General features: G+C 40.6%; 1 protein-coding gene across 1 annotated transcript in view; it reads left to right on the top strand.

The window, feature by feature from the left end:
• Positions 1–294: 294 nt before the first annotated feature.
• Fbxl7 (F-box and leucine rich repeat protein 7) overlaps positions 295–21,042 on the top strand; it is a 379,344-nt gene continuing 358,596 nt past the window's right edge. The window contains exon 1 of the mRNA XM_020155615.2: positions 295–634. Coding sequence (XP_020011204.1) covers positions 598–634 — 37 coding nt within the window. The 5' untranslated portion in view covers positions 295–597. The remainder of the gene's footprint in view (positions 635–21,042) is intronic.

Here is a 21,042-nt window from a genome sequence, read left to right as displayed (position 1 = left end):
CCGGGCCGGCCTTCCTCCCCGGGGCTCCAGCTGTGATTGACGCTGGGCGGCGGGAGGAGGCGCCTGGCGCTAACAAAAGTCCGGCCCGCGGGCAGCCGGGCCGCAAGTCTCCGCTCACTCCGGGCGCCCGCAACAAGTGGCCGCCGCGCCCTCCCCGGGGGAGCCGCGGGCGCGCAGGGGCGGCTGGAGGAGGCGGCCGGGCGGGGGACCCCGGAGGCCCGCGCGGCTGGGCGCGCATCGCGGGGAGCTCGGGGCGGGCGGATGGGGACCCCGCGGCGGCGGCGGGGCGGAGAGCCTCGGGGCGGCCCCGGGGCGCGGGCTGTGGGCTGCGCTGCTCCCGCTGGCCCCGAGCGCGGATTCTAGGAGCGGCGGCGGCTGCGGCGCTGGGCCCCGCCCGCCACAGTCGGGGTGCCAGGAGGGGACCGACAGCCCCCACCCTCCAGAGAGCTGGGGCCGCCCCTGGCCGAGATCGGCCCCGGAGCCTAGGGGAATGTTCAGCTAGAGGTCCCGCCCGGCGTGCTTTCCACTGGCCGGACGCGCAGGAGGTCGCCCCAGCTATGCAGTGTCCTGGGAGACGGCGGGTATGACGGCGACAGGATGGGCGCGAACAATGGCAAACAGTACGGCAGTGAGGGTGAGTGGGCCGACCGACCCAGACCCCTGTATCGCTGGGAAGGAAGGATCTTGTGTGCTCCCCTGGCGCACACTCTCATTTGGCACCAATGTCTGGGCCGTCACCTTCTCCTTTGGCTCTGAGTGATCAGTGAGTGGGTCTGGCGCCTGGAGGATGCTTTTCACCCTGAGGGTCTTTAAGCAGTTTCCCAGCTTGTCTTTGGGACTGCTCAAGTTGCCTTTCTGCCCTGTTTCTGAACACGTGTGACTCAACTTTCCTTCCGTTGGGCACCTGGGAGTTTAAGGATGATGGTTTGGCATATGGCGAAAGATGTCTTGAAACATAAAGCAGCGAAACTTTCCCAGGCCTTTGTGCTTCGGTCCTCAGGACTTTCCTGTAGCAGGAAAAACTTCTGGCAAGGAGAAGTTAGGCTTCCCATTCTTTGCGTACTGCCCTGGTCTGACAGTTTTGTGAAACTAACCACCTATCAATCCCTCGAGGCGTGGAGTGGTTGGGAGCTTTGTCTGGGCTCTCTCGGGGCTCAAGACCGGCAAAGGACCATCTGTTACTCGGGGCTGGAAATTGCACAGAAATATTGCCTGTCAAGTGAGAACTTGGAAGTTGGGGAAACTTTAAACTCCGCCTACTCCTAAAAGGATGATGGATGTGTGGGTTGGCTTCTCCCTCGTCCCTCCTCCCCCTCTTTGCATAATACCGTAGTGTTTTAACTGGGTTGATTAACAGCATGCCCCAGATATGCATAAGGCAAAGGCATTTTCTGCAGTTCAAAAGTTAAAGCATGTATCTAGTGGACTTGGCTGGAGGGGAGTGGAGGAGACAGGACTGGCTTTACAGCCCGCCCCCAGAGGACTGTAGGTTACAAAGAAGGGGCCAGAGCTTGCAGACTGGTAGGAATGCAGAACAGCTATTTCGCATGTGGTGTTGTGGAAACTCTTATCATGTCGTTCAAAACTTGGGGCTGTGACCACAAAATGTGGATGTCTCTCCCCGTGTTTGTATCTGGGTTCATGTCTCATCAGCTTTATGAAATTATAGAAGCCAACCCTAAAAACCATGCCCACATGAACCTTTTGTTTAAATCATTCTTTTTCCAGAAGGAATTCAAAACACGATCTCACTCACACACACACACACACACACACACACACACACACACACACACACACACACACATCTATATCCTTATCCTGGGCAGATACATATAGATAGATAGGTATATATATTTATATCTATCTATCTATCTATCTATCTATCTATCTATCTACTTAGATCTTGGGCAGTTGTATGGGAGAAATTTTTTCTTACAGTTTTATTATTTTGTAAAATTAAAAGATTGTCTTTTTAAAAAGCAAATGTGAAGGTGTGCCAAAAAAGGTTATTGAGGAATCTTAGCCACTCACCTCCAAAAGGTTTTTGAGTTAATGTTTTAAAATGTGTGGAAAAACAAAAGATGAAGCCTTCTAACTCTGAGTCATTAAAAGGCTTTCAGTAGTTGTAGTGTGTGCCTGTCAGTTCTGTGTGTCCATGCACACACAGTCTCAGGGAGGGGACAGCCAAGAAGTACTGGAGTCACTGCTCTGTGTTCTTGAATAAAACCCTTGCAAGGTCCTTCTAATCCTCCACAACTTGTTCTTACATCCCAGCATTCTAGTATTGTACAGTGTGTGGTATATGACGACTTCCTGTCTGAACAGCAGAATTCTCAGCCCTTGGGAGAGAAAAGGAGAGACAGGGAACTAATGTTCTCCAGCTGTTATCCGTAAATGCTACCTCTGCATTTTCACTTCAGCTGAAGTCAAATTTTACTGGGATCAGATTTAGATACACTGTGGACTTTTTATAGGAAAACCTCTTGTACTCAGCTGATTGAAAGGGCCAATAGGAAACTTTGAGAGGTAACTGTTTTGGCTGGTGGAACATACTGTAGTTTTCATCAATTCTTTTTCAAATGAGTCAAGATTCCTCTGTGATAGATGAGGAAAAATATAGAGAAACAGAGGTACTATAATTTTTCTTTTCCCTTTTCTGTCTCTCTTCCCCTTCCCCTCTGTATGGTCCCTTCCCAATTGGGTTATATGTAATTAGGTGTAATAAATATTGTTATTGCATATTCAGATAAGCCTGGTGGAATTTGGTGTGTCAGTAACATATTTTTTATTTAGAATATTAAATTTCAAAACAGTGAAAGCAAACTCCTAGACACTGTACATACCATCAAAAGAGAGTGAGAATTAGGATATTTTCCAGATTTAGTGCAATTTGGACATGACAATATTTCAAACACTAGGGGGAAATTATCAATGAACCTATCAATAGACTTCAGTGAAATTGCTTCAACTGTAAAAATCAGTGTTTGTGTATGCCTCAAAAACTGTAATTTAAGTATATTTTAGTAATTTGGGATAGTTGGTTTTTTAAATTATTTTATTGTTGTACTGGGAGGTACATTGACATTTACAGAAGCTCTTACAATATATCATAGTTGAATTCACCTCCTCAATGCCCCCTGAATATTGGAAGCATTGTTGAATTATTAGAACTTTTAATAACACTATTATTTCACCAATTCTCTTACTTTCTTCTGCCCTGGAAAATACATTTTTTCATCAAAAAATGCTATTCTTCAGGCTTACCTTAGCAGGTGCAGTGGGGTGGCAGCTTCCAACTTTGAATTGTGATTCAAAGGCCAATTCAGCACCACTTGGGAACTTGTCAGAAATGAGACTACTGGGTTCCTTCTGGAACTATCCAGTCATTTGTCTTGTGCATGTGAAAGTTCTGGGATGGAATCTGGGATTTAATTCCTGTTTCAACTCCTGGGGTCTTCTGTAAGGGAAGAGAGAAATTCCTTAGTGGCCTGATTTGTCATTATCTCTTCCTTGAATGTGTAGTCATTCATTTTGTTTTGGTCTCATCATGGTTTAATGGACCACTTAGAGAAGATTAGCCTTGTGGAGCCCTGTTATAATTAATAGGGAAGTGAACACTGTTACTGCCAAGAAATCAGCAAATACTCCTCCCCCCTTTGTCATCCTTTCTCTTTCTCTTCCTCTCTCATTCCCACCTACTCTCCTAACTCAGTTGCTCCCTAAATCCTAGCTTTTCCTCCTAGGTCAAAGCTATGTGTAAATCAATAATGGGTGCTTCCAAAGTGTTTTGTTTTCCTAAATCCTCAATGGATATTCAGATTAATGGTCTAATTTGCAGCCCTGCTTTCTTTTGCCTTTAGGTAGACTTGGGTTTTGCTCCAGGGGAAATCCTACCAGAGCATTCTTGCTCTTTAGCTTTCTAGAAACGTAAGCGAATGTCTAAATGATTAGTATGTTCTGGTAAATTCTTTTATGGAGGGCATTTTTTTTCTCTTTATCCTCTTTCAGAAAGTGTGAGTTACAGCCTGCACATAGAAATTCGGAGAATGAGTTGGGTGATTCAAAGCCATTAGAACCATTAGCTTTGACTGCAGTTAAGCCAAATAAACAAATCCCAGTTCAAGTAGAAAGAGGGGAGCTACTTTCCCTGCCTTTTAAGGTTTCTGAACCTCACCATCACTTACTCAGTGGTTTCAATATTATGTTTATTCTGCTTCTGCAAGTCAGAGGCAGTAGCACTTACACTGTTAACAGCTCCTTCACAAAGCCCTGAATATTGTTGAATTGGAGCTGGTGAGGCCACAGCCCCAGGGTTTGACCCATGGTAGCTTTCTGCCTTACTTAGGCCTCTTCACCATCTCAGATCAGTGCTGTCAGATGAGGAAAGCCAGTTAGTTGCCTGAGAGTGCAAATCATCACGAATTTGTCCTCACCTTGGGAAACATATCTTGAAATACTAATTACCATGGCAACCAATGCTTATTGAAAGTTTACTGTGTCCAGTCATAGTTCTAAGCACCTGGCGTGCACCGCTGCACTTCATCCTCCTCATGATCCCACAGAGGAAGGACTCACATGTGCCCCTTCTACCAACAAGGAAACCTAGGGCTCAAGAGAATGACTATTTCTCCAGAGTCATAGAGGGATGTGGGACTTTAAGCCAACTCGTCTAAGCACAGAATCATGGACTCATTCACTAACCAATATATGTTGACTTTTTTACTTCCCACTTTTAGATTCTTCTGGTGAGTCAGTAAACAGATAGTCTGTCCTTGCCATTTGTAGGTATGTGTGCGTGTGCATGCGTGTGTGTGTGTGTGTGTATGTGTGTGTGTGGTGTATGCTGATGGAAAGGAAGGGAAGTGGGACAACTAACTCACACAGTGTAGCTCAGTAAACCATGAAATGTATTACAAGGTACTAAGGTCTCTGAATAAAGAAAATTGGCAGATTAAGACAATTGGGAGTATGGAAGAAAAAGGGTATTGCAATTTTAATCAGTCACTGTCTGCCTTACTGAGAAGTTGACATTGAGATAAAGACTTAAAAGAAACAAGGGACTGGGCTTTGAGGCAGGCAACTTATTGCTGTTTGTAACCACTGTGTTACTCAGTCAAGGTGAATACTCTTTCTGTTTGTCTTAGTTTAAGCTGCTCTAACAAAGTAGCATATATTGCATGACTTATGAACTATAGAAAATTATTTCTTACAGTTCTGGAGGCTGGAAGTCAGAGATCAGGGTGCCTATGTGTGAGGTCCTGGTGAGGGTCCTTGTCCTGGCTACAGATTGACAGTTTCTCCTTTTTAAAAATTTTTGTTTTTATCATTGTATTGTTGTACTGGGGGTAAGTTGTGACATTTACAAAAGTGCTTACAATATATCTTAGTTAAATCCACCCCCTCCATCATTCCCCTTTATCTGTCCTCCTCCATTCTTAGAATAGTTTCAGCAGGTGTCATTTTTCCATTTTAATATATGAGTACAGAATGTTTCTACCATATTCACCTCCTACACCCTTTCCTTACATCCTTCCCCCTTCCACTGGTACCAACCCCCAGACAGGGCCTGTTTTACTTTCTTATCCTCCATTTTTGAAAAACAAAATTTCGTTTGTTTAAGATAGCTATACAGAGGATTTCATTATGACATTCCCATATATATATATATATATACATATGTATGTATATATATATTATAACCCAAATTGGCTCATTCCCTCCATTTTTCTCCTTCCTACCTTAGTCCCTCTTTTATGGTGATTTTCAACAGGTTTAAAAGTCCCATAATTATTCTTCTATAGAAGGAATATCAACCATACTTACCTTCTTCCTTCTTTTGCCCTCCTCCTCCCATTAACGCCCTTCCCTTAGGGTGACCTGTTTTTCATTCTTATTCTTCGTTGTTTAGGTGTCTATTCGTTATTCAGTGTGATTTTTGCCTTGGTATTATACCTGTACATGCATTATGCCTAAGTCAGTGTAACCACTCTCCTCTGTAATTCCTTGCCCTTTTCTCCCTATCCCGTGTTGTTTAACAGTTTTTTAACAGTTTTGTTCTTACACAGATGTCATGTCCTGCATCATTATTTGGTATATTTCCTTTTCCTTGTATCCTCACATGGTCATGGTGGAAAGTGGGTTAGCTGTGGCCTTTTCCTGTAAGTACAGGATCCATATCATGAGGGCTCCATCCTCATGACCTACTTTACTTTGGCTCCCACTTCCAAATGTCATTACATTGCAATTGACATAGGGATTTTGGAGGTATACATATATTCAGTCCTCTGTAATGTATGAGGGCCAAAAAGATCATCTTACAGATTCAGAGACTGATAGAATATTATCAGTCTTCTATAGTAGCTTCTGGGGAACAGCCAGTTTGGTCATTGGACATAATTTTTGCCAAGACTCTGCTAATATGTTTCATCCAATTATATTATATTGGACAATTTGAGACTGTATTTAGGGTGAGGGGTAGATGAGAAGGGCCAGGGAATGCTCTTCAAATAATTGTGTCCTGTTATTACTATGACCGTGGATGTTGCCTGACTTACTGGATATATGCATATTGTCCTGAAGATACCTACAAAGATCACCACAATTCTGAGATAGGAGGAGGGCTTCATCTTTTGCCAGCAAATAATTTCAAGTGCTGCAAGTCTGAATATAAAAATATTATTCCATGTTTTGGTTCAAAGGAAAGCATCAGTGCAATGAAGAATATCATGCTTTGTCTGACAATGAGAAGATAGTTTCAGAGATTTGGGGAATCTTTTTGAATGTTTAAGAAAAAAAAGAGGTAACTTATTTTTTACCACTTGGCAAACAACTCATACAAGCTGTGTCATACCTTCTTCTGCCATTTGAAGTACAATGAATCCTGAGTTGATTCTGGGTATTTAAGACTCACTTTTGCTGTTAGACCATATCTGCTATTATTTCTGGAACTGTTTTCAGAACGTTAGTTGGTTATTTCATTGGTGGAAGTTTCTAGATATTGTACATTTCAAGATGGCCTGAGGCTGCATTACAATATGCAACAGCTTCTATAATAAAATCAAGAGGGAATAAATTCTCCAAACGAATGAAGAAAGAAGTGAACTTTAGAACCAGCATACCTTAAACATAACATTTTAAGAGCTTTCCTGATGAAAATTAAATTTCAGAATGCTGAATGAGGACCAATGTATATAAATTCAAGGAGGTTAGATTTGGCTTGGTCTGAGAAAGAGGACCTATCAAATTTTTACAGGGTATACAAATCTGACAGGGTTTATCCATAGAGGGAGGGAATCCTCACCATGGTGAGGCAATCATAGTGAAGGATGTGGTACTAGACAATTCTTGTAGTCAACTTTCTGACTCTAAGCCAAATTCCTTAGCAAATATTCTGTCATGTGCTTATGTTTGATAGAGGTTTATTAGTTGGTTCTAACTCATGTTGCTACTTTATTTCTGCTACATCTATATCATTTAAGTTAAAAAATGCTGTCAAAAAGCATTCACCTCACCTTTTCTGTATTAATTTCTCTCTCTCTCTCTCACACACACATTTCTGAAATGCCTAAAATATGTGTACGCTTTCTAAAAACAAAACAAAACAGGTTATTTGGAGGAGGAGAAGTTTAGGCTCTCAGGAGAAAGTGAATATTTTATTTGAGACTCTCCCTGACTCCATGTTCCATCTCTCACATGGTTTGGTTCATGGACAGTGATTCCTGTGGGCTCCATATAAGTGAGACACTGATATGCTTCAGTGAAGGGTCAGAGATGCTTGGCCAGCTTAAGACTTCCCACGCTGGCTTGCTACAGTGAAGGCAAATGAATGCCTTCAGTGGATACCTTCAAAATGCTCTAGTTAATACCCCAAAGAGGTATAGCTTTAAAACTTTTGACACAAATAATCACTAACCATCTCTAAATTTTCCTCGGTAATGAAATATAAACACATGGTCAACATTTTCCCCATTCCATGGTTGAGGAATTACAGACTGTTTCTGGAGCCGTAAATCTCTATTAGTTTGTACATTAGATGTGCTCATTCTATCAATTCCTATTTAAATTCTTAAACCAGTAACAAAATGAAAAACAGTTGTTCACACTGCATGAACTCATAATTGTAACTTTAGAAGCCTTGAGCAATGTGTAGAAATGTTATTAAAACATTTTTTGTTTGCCTCCCTGTCTGTGGTAAATTCCTGTGCCGCATTTTCCAAGCACATGTGGCAGTGGAAAGACAATCAGAATTTCTAGAGAAAAATTTCAGGAATTTTGAATTCCTGAAGGTCAATTTGGATTGACCGTCTTGCTGCAAGTAACCCACATTTTGGCACGGTGGAGAAGTCAGGAAAAGTCTGCTCGTATGTGTAGATGGACCTTTTAGTTTGATCAAGTATGCAGGTCAAACCCTGGGACCATCTTGGTTAAGTCAGAACCAAGGACGAGTCTTACATATTCCAGTTATCACTCAGTAGATTAGACCCCGGGAAGAGGATGAAGGTATGAGATTGAGAGAAAGAAAGGTCATAACTACAGGGAGAGGAAAGAAGAGAACAGTTGCCCTCTAATGTAAACAATGGAATCAGTGTTCTATTTAACTCTCTTTTCTAATAAAAAAAGAACCCACAAAGACTGCTATTAATAGGTACTTGGCAGGTTTGGCTATTGCCAAGTTTATTATATTTTCATTCATTTTAATAATAGTAGCTAACAGTTATAAGCACTTATGAGGCACCACTTCCTTATCTGAGCCCCTTTCACAGTTATCCTGTAGACCTCTGGACCGCCACTGAGGTAGGCACTCATTAGCACTCATTATCTAAGACACAGAGGCTGACCTGCTCTGGACACACACGTTACCTCGTCATTTGGGATGCAACCAATCTTTACTAATCTTTGTTGTGTTTGTGAGTTTCAGAGGATTGCAGTGACTGAGAAATAGCTGTGGGGAAAAAGGAGTAAGTGACAGTTTTATGTAGTAGGTGATCAAAAGTGAAAGACACCTTCTGAAGGAAGTGTTCAGCTCACTTTGTATAGCTCTCCAAAGGACAGATTAACTGCTCATTAGGCAACAGTCTGCTGACAAATTGGCAGGCTACCTAGTGTCTAATAACATCAGCTTATAAGACAATTAGCATGTTCCTCAGAGTCTGCAGCTTGCAAAGCAGAGCAGAGCGGCCTTCCTCTGGCTTCCTGCAGCATGATTAACTTTTATTGATCTTTGTGCCCAGATAGCCCATCACCTGGACTAGCTTTTGTACATGCTCAGAAACAAAGGTAAGCGAAGACCAAGAAATATGCACACATTTCCTCCATAACTAGTTTGGGATTTATATTTTATATTTCTACCTGGTTTCAAAACTATGGGTTTTAAACAACAGCTAATATGGGGAATTATTCTGATGTATATTTGAGAATTTGCTCCTTTTTTTTTTTTTGCCAATTCCGGGAAGTATTCTCCATGAATATTTCTATGACATTGCTTTGTAAACTACAAAGCATTTTACAAATTAATCTCCCAGACTATGTCTACCATTATCCCCAGTTTATAGGTGAGGGAACAGAGACTTTGATAGATTAAAAGACTTACCTGAATGAAGACGAGGTGGGGTCATTCTGACTCTAGATTTAGTATACTGTCCTTTATACTGTAGCTATCCTTTAGGGTCAATAAGGAAAAAACCATAAGCATAGTAGATGGTTCTCACTAGGAATTCTTTGTACTATTTTAACTGCTTCCACATACTGATAACAGGGACCTCCAAGTCAAGATGGAGATCCTTTAACTGTCTTTGTAGTTCTACTAGGGTAGAGAAGTTTGGTGTCCTATTCGTCATTTTGTGACAAGGAGGTACCTCCTGCTCAGGGGAGCAGCATTTAACTCATAAAATTATTCTTACCAGGACTAAGCATATGCATATGCCTTAACTACCTGTGAAGTGAAGACCAGGAGAATTGTGTTTCTAGTTAGCCTGGACAAAAAGTTAGTAAGACTTCATCTCAACAAACAAGCTGGGCATGGTGGTACAAGTCTGTGATCCCAGCTGTGAGGGAGGCTGTGGGTAGGAGGGTCCCAGTCTGAGGCCATTCTGGACAAGAACATGAGACCCTATTGGAAAAATAACCAAGGCAAAAAAGGATGGGGCTTTGACTCATGTGGTAGAGTGCCTGTCTAGCAAGTGCAAGGCCCTGAGTTCAAACCTCATACCATCAGAAAAGGAAAAAATATTTTAACAATAATTCAGAATGAATTTTTACTAGATAAACGTTCATGATTAAATGATATTGTACATTCATGTGTCCTTCTTAGTTGATAACTCAGTTGAGACTTCCTCTTTGCAAATTTCTGCTTGGGACATATAGAGAAAGTTATTTTATCAGAGAATCAGCTCTACAGATGGGACCGTCAGCATCACAGGAGTCGGGGTTCTCTTCAGTCCTCGCATATCCTTTCCCTTTGAACAGCCACATTTTGCAGAGGTTTTGAGGGGCTTAGGTCCTGGCCAAGCCTTTTAGGAGGAGTTGTTACCCGAAGTCATTGCAGTTCTGACACTGTTGGTTAGAAGTCTGTCTTGCCTATAGTCTTTAATTTAATTTAATTTCTACTCTCTGGCCTCTAGTTTAATCTCTACTCTAGTTCTTTTAGGTTTGTTACTGTTCATCCTAGTATGTGCTCAACCTCCATGCACATGACCTGTTGACACAGAGATTCATCCATATAGTTTTGTTAAGGGAATAAATAAGAATGAATTTGGACCCATCATCTATTTGTATTGGTTCTAAAAATACCTGAGAATAGCTCTACCATATTTTCAAGGGAACTTTCTTAGATTTGGACATTTTACTCTTAAAAAAAACAAGTTTTAAGCCGGGTGCCAGTGGCTCACATTTGTAATCCTGACTCCTGACTGCTTAGGAGGCAGAGATCAGGAGGATCGGTTTGAAGCCAGTCAGAGAAAATAGTACCGCAAGACCCTATCTTGAAAAAACCTTTCACAATAAAGGGCTGGTGGAGTGGCTCAAGGTGTAGGCCCTGAGTTCAAACTCCAGTACCACCAAAAAAGCAAAAAGAGTTTTATCTGGGTGTTTAGCGCATATTAACTTGTCTAGTATGTGCAAGGCCCTGGGTTTGATCCCTAACATCACAAAAAGAAAACTAGCTTCTCTGGACATAACATTTTGTTTTATGGATATTCTAATTAGGAACTTTAGTTTTTAAACGATTTTTACATCTTCTGGTAAAATAGCTCATTATATTTAAAGGAAATGTATGATTTTAAGGAAATATATCATTTAATATATCAACATCAATATAAATATTTTAATATATATTGTCTTAAGGAAGTATGAATTATGTGACTTTAAGTACTGTCGAAGCCAATCCTTGATGCCTTCACACTCACTGATCCATATTTCCTCAGCTTAACTAGTCAATGATTAGCATTGACTAGACTGCAGTGGTGATTTTTTTATTGAAAATTATTTTGTCTTATAGTATTTGTTTCAACTGACTTGGAAATTGGATTTATATAATAATTTAAGAAAATAATCTGGAAAACATCTTAGTTTATTAACTTAATAAATAATTAATAATTTCTTTGTGTGCTCTCTCTCTGGCTTAAAGAGTCATAGACTTATGAATCCTTTTAAATTCACAGTGATCTAACTCGTGCTGGGGCTTTGCATACTGTTTGTTTTACAAAGTATAAAAGGTTGTGTGCGTCTGCTGTCATTGGAGTAGTTTCTAGTAGTTCTTCTACCTCTGGCTGTATGCAGCGCTAAACTCAGCAGTGAAATAATCAATATGAGAAGAAAAGAGAAACGGTGCTGATCTGCAGTGTGTGTGGGTGTATACACATACATTAGGCTGTGTGGAGACACCTCGTTCCTATAAATTGAGCAAACTGTATCATTCCTCTCATTTCATTTTATTCTGTTAATAAAGAGACACATAGAGTATTTTTCTGTGAGGAATTTGAGAAATACAATTAACACGAAGGCTTTAATATACTATAGTCAGAAGGTCAGCTTCAGATAGAGGGTCATTGTAAGAATTAAGCTAAAGAGGAATGACCTAGTCTAACATAAGCTTTTACAGATTGAGCATGGGATAAGGGGACCTGTGCCTGTCACCCAAGGACATGCAGGTACACATTTTAGGTGTTGTTCTGCCACATGATATCTACTCTGAGCTGCTTTAATTTGCTTGTTTACTGAATGTTCAGATAAATGGATATGATGACTTGTTAGTGGAGGGGGAGAGCTTACTCTGCACACCTCTGAGCCTGGTTCACAATCATTTTGAAGTGGCAGTAAATTCAGATTCATGGGAGATGTTCACATGCTCATTTTGGTTTTCTGGCTTTTGATTTTAAAGACCAATGGCCGGTCTGCTGGTCAGAAAGTTATATAGCCACCTTTGGGTAATTCTGCTTACTGCTGTGCAAGTAAATAAAAAAAAAATAGCATTTCTGTCCTAAACAGCTTCCTCCGCACATTTTATTTTGCATCTGCTTTGCTTACTTAATTATATTTTAATATTTTCTGTGTTTTCCTCCTTTCTCTTGAAAGACCTCTCCTGTTGATTACTCTGAAAGCTTGTTTTGAGAGACAGTATTTCCTTGGGGAGCCTTTTTCCATTCCTAAAGCCATAACAATGTGAACTGAGCAATAAAAACCCAATTCCCTCCTGTTGGTTGTGTTTCAAATAGTCATTTCTTTGATACTGGCTAATAAAAACAGGAAAAGGATCATTTTTAAATGGTTTGGGTGCAATTGCTTTACTTTCAATAAGGAAAATTGCCTCACAAGGGGGAGCATGGGTAATAAAGATTGAACGAACTAAATACTTGTACTCATTCTAATGGAGAAATTCCCAAGTTGCCGCCTGCAAATCTCATTTAATCATGGGACTGCTGTGTACCCACTGGGGTGTGGAGATGTGAATTTTTGGTTGCTGAAGATGGACTCTTCACACCTAATGAAGGCGAATTTTAATTGCACAGTTTTGATGCCCTACTCCCCTGAGAACTTGTCTAAGCTATGGGGTAGGTAGCAAGAGAGTTTCAGACATTGACCAAGAATGAAGTGTGGAACAAATTCCTTGATATTTCAGTAAAAGAAACTCAGAGCACTTTACAGGGAGGGAGACTGAGAGCCATAGACACAACACAGACCTGCCAGGATCACACAGATGATGAGGGTGTAGTATGTTAAAATGCATGCTGTGTCCAGCTGTTTCTTTTTCCTATCATCCTCACCATGCTTCTCCTTTGTTTCTTACTTCTTAGAAGATTTGAGGTTAATGCAATTGCTGCCCTAGTCTCTGTCCCAATGGTCCTTTCGGACTGACCTGCTCATACGCCCTGCTGCACAGGGTTTTGGCCAGTGATGGCTCACAGCCCACATCCAGGGACTAGCTGAGGTTTAGGACAACTTCGAGGGGCCATCTTGGTCCCATACCTTCCTATGTAATTGGTTGAGTCCTATATGTTGTGACCATATAACAGACCAATTTCTCTGTCCAATCTGCCTTCTCCCCTTACCTTTCATGGTGATCCTGAGGGTACTTCCCAACAAACCACCTGTGCTCAAATCATCCCAGAAGCTCTTTAAGGTTACCAACATAAGGCAACAGATAGTGCAGAATAGGACTCTGTTCTGGCAGTGGTCAAGGCAGGGTACTGCTGCTGGGTAGCCCACCTTATTCCTGGGAATCCCAGCTGTCCTTAGAAGGGAATCTTCAGCTGATAGTTGAGAGACATGCACTGGTTTTCTGCTTGGGGTATCTAATACTTGCATTTTATCAATCAGGAAAGCAAGCCTAATACACTGAAGTGATACTAACAATAGCACATAGCCTATTGGCAAAAGAGAAAAACAAGTGTATAGTTCCTGTGCTGGTTTTGAAGAGCTAGCATGGAATTTGTTCAGACTTGTTCTGCTGCTATTGCTCAGAATTGACTGCAGATGGGTCTAGAGACCATTTATCTATCTGATCATTTGTTCAACGTTGGCACTTAAATCAGATATCTCAACAATTCCTACAGAATTGCTGGTTGTCTACTATTCTTTGAAGGGTGAGCTATTAAACTCACCATGGTTGGTAGTAGAACACTGAAGAAGAATCTGTGAAGAAGCAGCAGATGGCCGTAGTTGTTATTGACTGAAATCAACATATCATCTTACTGGCCATTAAGAAAATTTGGGAATTATTCAGTGCTTATTACCCAAGGCACAAGTAACACATTCATTAAATAAATGAAACATGCAGGAGTTGAATCATAAGCAAGATGAAAAATGACTACAAATTAATATGTAATCTCATGATCATCCTTTAGAGTTTATTAGTCATTTTATTATGCCCAAATAATGTACCACTGAGATTATAAAATTATTATAAACTCAGTCACTATTATCTTGAGAAATTTAGAATTAATTAGCTTATTGGTATCACTATTAAAAAGATCCAGACTTTATGTAGTTTTCTCATCACAATTAACCAGCTACTGCTTTAGATAACATTCTCCAATTCTTATTGTCTATAAATCAAATCAAAATTCATTTTACCTGCTACTCAAGGCCATAGGATGCTATAGTCAGATTCTTTTTCCAGTCTTCTTTCCTGCTGCCTTTCCATATGCACACAAAGCCTTGGCCAAATTGGGAAATACAGCATTTCCTAAACATTTCTTTTCCTAAATTTGTGTCCTTTGTCATACTGTATTCCTTGGGCTAGTCTTCCCATGTGATCTGTTCAGGTCAGGCCCAATTCAACGTTAACTTTTTAAAAGGACATTTCCTTGATTTTCCATAGCTATATATTTGTTTGTAATACTGAATTCCTTACTTTGCAAAAACATGTTGTGTGCTCCCATTTGCTTTTGCTGTGTCTTCCCTCTTAATCACCAGGACACTATATTTGTATGGAATGGGAACATGCAATGGGAGCTGCACACCTGGGTTTGGTGAACTTTAGTTATGAATGTTCATAAGGACTTATTTGAGGTGATCTTGAGTTGAGTCTAAAAAGCTGAGTAAGAACTTTAGAGGCATGGCTGGAAAAGAGGTGGAGGACAACATGTGGTCAGACAACAGGGCAGAAACTAGTTGGTAGTCTATGAGGGGAAGAAAGGTTGATGTGAATGGAGAGCTGGAGAGGAAGACAGGTTCACATGACTATGAATGCAACATAAAGGCAGGTGCATGGCATTAGAGTCAGCAGCCAATGCTGAGCAAGGGCAGCCTTGTGTAGACTTAGATCACTGGAGAGAAATGTGGATTACAGGATGTATGGGGGACTGATCCCTTACATTTCTTTTCACATGAAAAGAACATTATTAATTTAATTCCTGGTCTGGAGTACTTATCAGACATATGAATTTGGGAGGAACAGGGTCAATGTTTCAGCTTCACCTGTTTTAGGAGGGATCTGCCCCCAGGAACATCTTCTCTGGGAGAGGCTTTTCTGCCCATGGGTGGATCAACGTTGGCCTGGAGTTGCTGAACTCATTATTAGCTACTTGACCGTAGACCTAAACTGACAATCTCAATCTTTAAGTTACCAGAAATAAGGGTTCCATTTTCCTTTCTACCTGTCACTCTTTTCTTCTATATCCTCAATTTGATATGAACCAGTGGGAGGAGGGGTTGCAATTCATTGAGCCACATCGAGGCCCTAAAAATGAGGTGCAGCAGGAGGCAGGAATAGCAGCTCAGTGAGAGCAGGGGACAGTGCTACCAGGACAGTGTGCTTATAAGGGAGGGGTGGGTCTCAGAAACGGAAAGAGGGTAGAAGCCACAGGACTTGGTGATGAGTTGGCTAAAGGAGATGAATTGGCAGAGGACTCCAGGATGACTCCGGCTCTGGCTTAGAAGATTAGGAACTGCCTCAGATCACCTACCTTCATTTCTGATTGACCCGAGTTTCCCTTCAGTTGATTGTGGAGGCCTGAAGAGTTAACCTGGTCTCTGACCTCTGCCTTACTCCATACCACCTAGGATCTGAGAGAAGTTTTCAAGGACTGATACATATAGGCATTTGTTCATCTCAGTTGTTCATTCCTCAATTATTTCAGTTAGCCAGTGGGTATTTATGAATCTTTTTCCATGTGTCAGCCCTTGCTTGGCCTGCTCTTGAACTACAATGAAGAATCAAATTTTAATATGTCCTCTAGGAACTCAGTCTGCTCAGGAAGCCAGAGAAGGATAGGATGGAGGTGGGGAGGTGGGGAGTTGCTGCTTAAGCAGTTTTGGAGTCAAAGAGCCTGAGTTAGAATCAGGGTCTGGCTGCTCAGAAGACAGGAGTCCTCAACAAGGGTCTCATTTATAAGGGAGAGAGGTCAGAATGAACCTCAAATGCTCCCTTCACGCTATTTTTATGTTCTTCTGACTTGGCCTAGTAAACTAGTGGACTGGCTTTGAATACATTCTGCCAGAAAAATTGAAGGGGGAAAGAGTTGTTGTTGGAATTCTTTTTTGAAACAGGAAATTCCTGTCTATAGCTAGCAAAAGTTGTCAAAGGAGAGCTTGAGTTCTCCCTCTTTTGGAGAATCCATTCAGATCAACCCTTGGTATAGGGATGTGAGAATAGGTTGGTTTTTGTAAGGTTTTCCCTTGTGAGTACTAATTGCATGAAAGATTTGAAAAAGAATATGAACTACCTTTTCATTATGGTAAATCTAGATATTACTAGGATGGGGAGGGAAGGTGTTGGTGCAATGTGAAGGCAGACCTGGTGTTAGCAGGAGTAATGGCCTGGTTTGCAGTTTCCTATACCAGTTCATACATCAGTGGACTATGTAATGATTCTAAAGTTGGTGGGGAAAATTCCATCCTTTTGAGAGTCCTCAGTTCAATGGAAAATGATGTTGTATTTTGATTGTGCGTTGGGGGTCGTTGTGTACTTGCAGTGTTTATTTATATGTGCATTTTATCATTCCTATTTTAGTAGCCACAAGATTGAATTACATGCTCTGTGCCAGATTCCAGCACACTTACTTGGTATGATTTTAGTGCATTCCCCAATATCTAACATGGTAAAAATTTAAAGAGAGCTGAATTAGAAGGTGGTGCAAAAGGGTGATCAAATTTCCTAAAGGATAATATTAGCTAAATTTGGTATATTTAAAGTTACCTTTATTCAACCAATAGAAAATTTCCTCAGTTTTGCCCTTTTTTTTCTGTATGTTAAAAGAAATGCATGATCCTTCTTTGAGGAATTTAAGAAATACTGCTTAAAAATATGGTACCTAGGATACCAAGGGATGCGATGTGTTCCTAATTATATCAGAGAAGCATATGTTTTTAAAACCTGGCAGGTTTCTAGAAATAACCTACACTAGCACTCCAATTTGAAGACTAATAAAAATCCCAGGTGCCAAGTGCTTGAAACTACTCATGCAAAATCCTGAGTGAGGGACAGCTGTGAGTGTGGTTGCTAAGAGCACAGACTTAAATGCCAGGCTTCATAGGTTTCAAACTGGCTGTCTCAATTGCAGATTGTGTGTCCTGTGCAAGTTACCCCACCCCTCTAAACCTCAATTTTCACATCTGAAAAATGGAGACAATAGCAGTTCTTTCCACCAGGGGTTGTCAGGGAGATGTGTTGAGTTAATAGATATACAGTGCCTCACACATAATAAACACTACTTACTGATCTACAATGATAGGCATTTCATCAAATCTAAGCCATGTTAACTCTGTTGCTCTCCAGATGTCAGAAGAATGTCTGGAAGTTTTCACACCATTATCACAGGATTGCCATAATGATTTTACAATTATACTGTTTATAAGATGGTGCTAAATGAGCAGAGAGAGGGTGGAGTTAGACTCTATTAGATAGAATGCTATTTTTATTAGTATCCTAATAGGATAGGGTCCTAATCATGTCCTAAGAGCATCCTAATAGGGTAGGATAGGATGGCTTAAATAGGATACTATTATTGGTAGTAGCTACTATTATGTAGCTGATTTATGGCAGAGTTTTAGTGAGGTGCTGCCTCTCGGGTCCAGCTGTTGGTCCATTATTCTGTGGGCATCTGGGTGATGTGCATAAACAACAGCTTTGGATACTTTCACTTTGGGAATGAAAAGCTTCATCTGTTCATTTGTGAGAACACAGAACTTGGATTGCACCTTTTGACTTAAAATAATTCAGTTTTGTAGCTCTAAGACTTAAAGATTGGTAAGTGCAATGCTCCTGTCTTGTTGGAAACAGGAGGATGAAGACAGTTCCAAGTTCCCATGAGAGAACGCATCTCTTCTCTCTGCCCATGCTGAAAGCCTGAGGAGGATGATGGAGCTGCATAGATTTTCCTGTACTTGTTATTGCTTTATATAGGATAAGTTAAATATGTAAGTAATGACACGTTTCTTTGTATTGAGCTTCTATTCAGATTCACCTGAAGCTCTTAACAAGAATTAGAAAAAGTCTATTTTCATTGCTGCTAAAGTTCATCCAGAAATGGAGATGGGAGGTATGTTTGTTAAAGTCACTAATAAACTCACTCTGGGACCAAAACCACATAAATTTTATATGTCTCTGTGTCAGTCTTTCATGGGAATGCCTAACTGATGACGTTTGTGAATACATGAGGATTCTAGACATGACTTTCCTGTTTGACTGGCTCCTCATTCGTGTTTTCATTATCCTTCCTTCTCTAGTTTGTCTTTTTTGTTGTCCTCTTGCCTTCATCTGCAGTTCCCCTTCTCTCTTGTCCTCATCCCCCTCTGGCTCTAGTACCCCTAACCCTTCATCTTCTGTCTCTTTCTGAAGTTTACATTTGACTGTCATTTCTGGGCAGTCTGCCCAGTTTGGTTTATTTGTTTCTCATAATTGTATTCAGAGCCTCAGTTACACTCTTTGGATCAATGTTTCAAATGGCATTTGCCTCCTTAGTAACAAGCATATTCCTGGAATTTTGTGGTGTTTTCAAATATAAATGGGAACTTGACCTCTCTATAGTGGAGTTATTTAAAATGAGCACCCAAATCACTCAGAAAGTATTCCAAATATCCCTAAATTGGGTTGACTGGCCCAGGTCTCTGTGTGTTGTGGAATGAAAACAGTAACTGATTTGTTAGACAGGTTGTTGCTAGCAGTGTTGCAGTTCTCGGTTCAACAAAAATAATCTGAGTTTTTGTTTTATGGAACATAAATGTGTTGATGGTAGTGTAAAGGAATTCCAGGTGTCCTTCATGTTGGAACGTAAATTACTGTCAGCTTTAAAATGCCTGTGCAACCCTAAACACTTCCTACTTAGTCTCAGCCCAAAATCTATTTCTACTTAGAGAATGTTGTGGTTTGAGGCCTCCTATTACTATGTGACATTGCAGCAAAACCATAAGCTTTAAAAATACGCGTTCATCTATTATAATAGTGGGTCTTCTTACTTGTTGCACATTCACAATTTTAGATATCCAGGCACTATTTTGTCTAATAAAGAAGGAGCTAGCTATATATGATGTTTGAATTTAAATTAGCTACAACTAAATGAAATTAAACTCAGTTCTTCAGGCACAGTAGTCACCTTTCATGAACTAGTCCCCACACATGACTACTCTATTAAGCAATGCATTTCCATCATTGAGAAAGCCCAGTTGAAGTTGGGATAAATAATGTTAACCAGTTAGGAAAAAACTAAGCTGCTTTAATAAGATACCATAAAAATATAGGTAATGAAAGCATTAAAAAAGTCTGTATCATGACCAAGAGGTGCACAGTTCAAATTTCACATGGTGTTCTTTTCTGTAAGTTGCACAGGGGCTGAGGTTCCTTCTGTCTTTTTGGCCCATTGTCCCTCCCTGGAGTTATTTATCTACACATCTGTGTTCCAGTTTATAGGGACAACAAAAATGACCTAGATGGAGACATGACTTCCACTCACATCCTCTTGCCTCAAGCACAGTCAACAAGTGAGGCTTGCTGCAAGTGAGGCTGAGAAATGTCACTTTTGCTTGGTGGCATGCATGAAGTTTAAACTATACCTCTGGGAGAAGGGAAAAATATATTTGGGGGAAAATTGGCAGTTTTTACTGTGTATGAACTAATGTTTAATATAGAGATATAATATTTAAGGTAACAGATTATTTACCACAGTTAATTTGGATATTTGTGGAGACTTTATGGGGGTTGAATTTGCATAGTGTCTAGTTCTCATATTTTATTATATTGTCATCTAAGCACACCAGGACATAAAACTCCACTGAACTCCAGTGGAAAATTGTGTACACCTGGTCTGTTCTTCCATCCACTAAGTGCCGCCAGTATGTGGAGGGGCTCAGTTTGATTCTTATGTGAAACCGCAAAGTTGTGACTTCCCTGATTGCTTTCTGGCATTAGACAGATTTGGGGATTGAAGCCATTGGCACTCTTGCTATTCTAAGAAGATGGTTTGATGAAGGCAGCCAAATATACTTTAAAGGAGTGGATTTTATGGTTCGTTTATGGGAGTAAATGACACTTTCTTCATGGGAGGCTGAAGGGATCATTCCTATAATGAACAGATAAATCTCTTCTAGAGAAACTTAAGACATTCTTTTCAAACTAGTAGAATTATATTTTATGTTCCCTTTTCTCTTCTGAATCAAAATGGTAACTGTCTTTGGGCATCCGCGCTAGTTTCTCTACTACATGATGTAGGAGAGAGGGATTGCTACCACATCCCTCTCTTAATACAAACCTAGCAGAATTAGGAAGTAGTGAGGTATGCTCGAGGAGCTGTGTTATTATTCCTTGGTTATAGCTAAGAGCAATAAATCATGCAATTGTATTAATTGCTGTGGACTAGTAGATTCCCTCTTTTTCCTGTTGTCATCAACACAATGGATTTTATTTCTTCTCAGAGACTGTATTAGGCTCTAGTTTACCCAGTTATCACAGGAGCTAAAAGTATAATATACGTAACATGTAACTTGCCTACATTAATATTTCACAGCAAGTGCTCTTCATAAACTACATCCTGCTCTATGCTGCAGGGGCAAGGTATGACGTTGGCCTGAGCAATGGGAAGATGCTCAGATGGAATGGTTGGTGGGCCC

This window comes from Castor canadensis, chromosome 6 (genome assembly GCF_047511655.1).
Source record: "Castor canadensis chromosome 6, mCasCan1.hap1v2, whole genome shotgun sequence".
NCBI classification, from domain to species: domain Eukaryota; kingdom Metazoa; phylum Chordata; class Mammalia; order Rodentia; family Castoridae; genus Castor; species Castor canadensis.
Note: the sequence above shows the minus strand (reverse complement) of the source record. Positions and strands in the feature narration are given on the sequence as shown.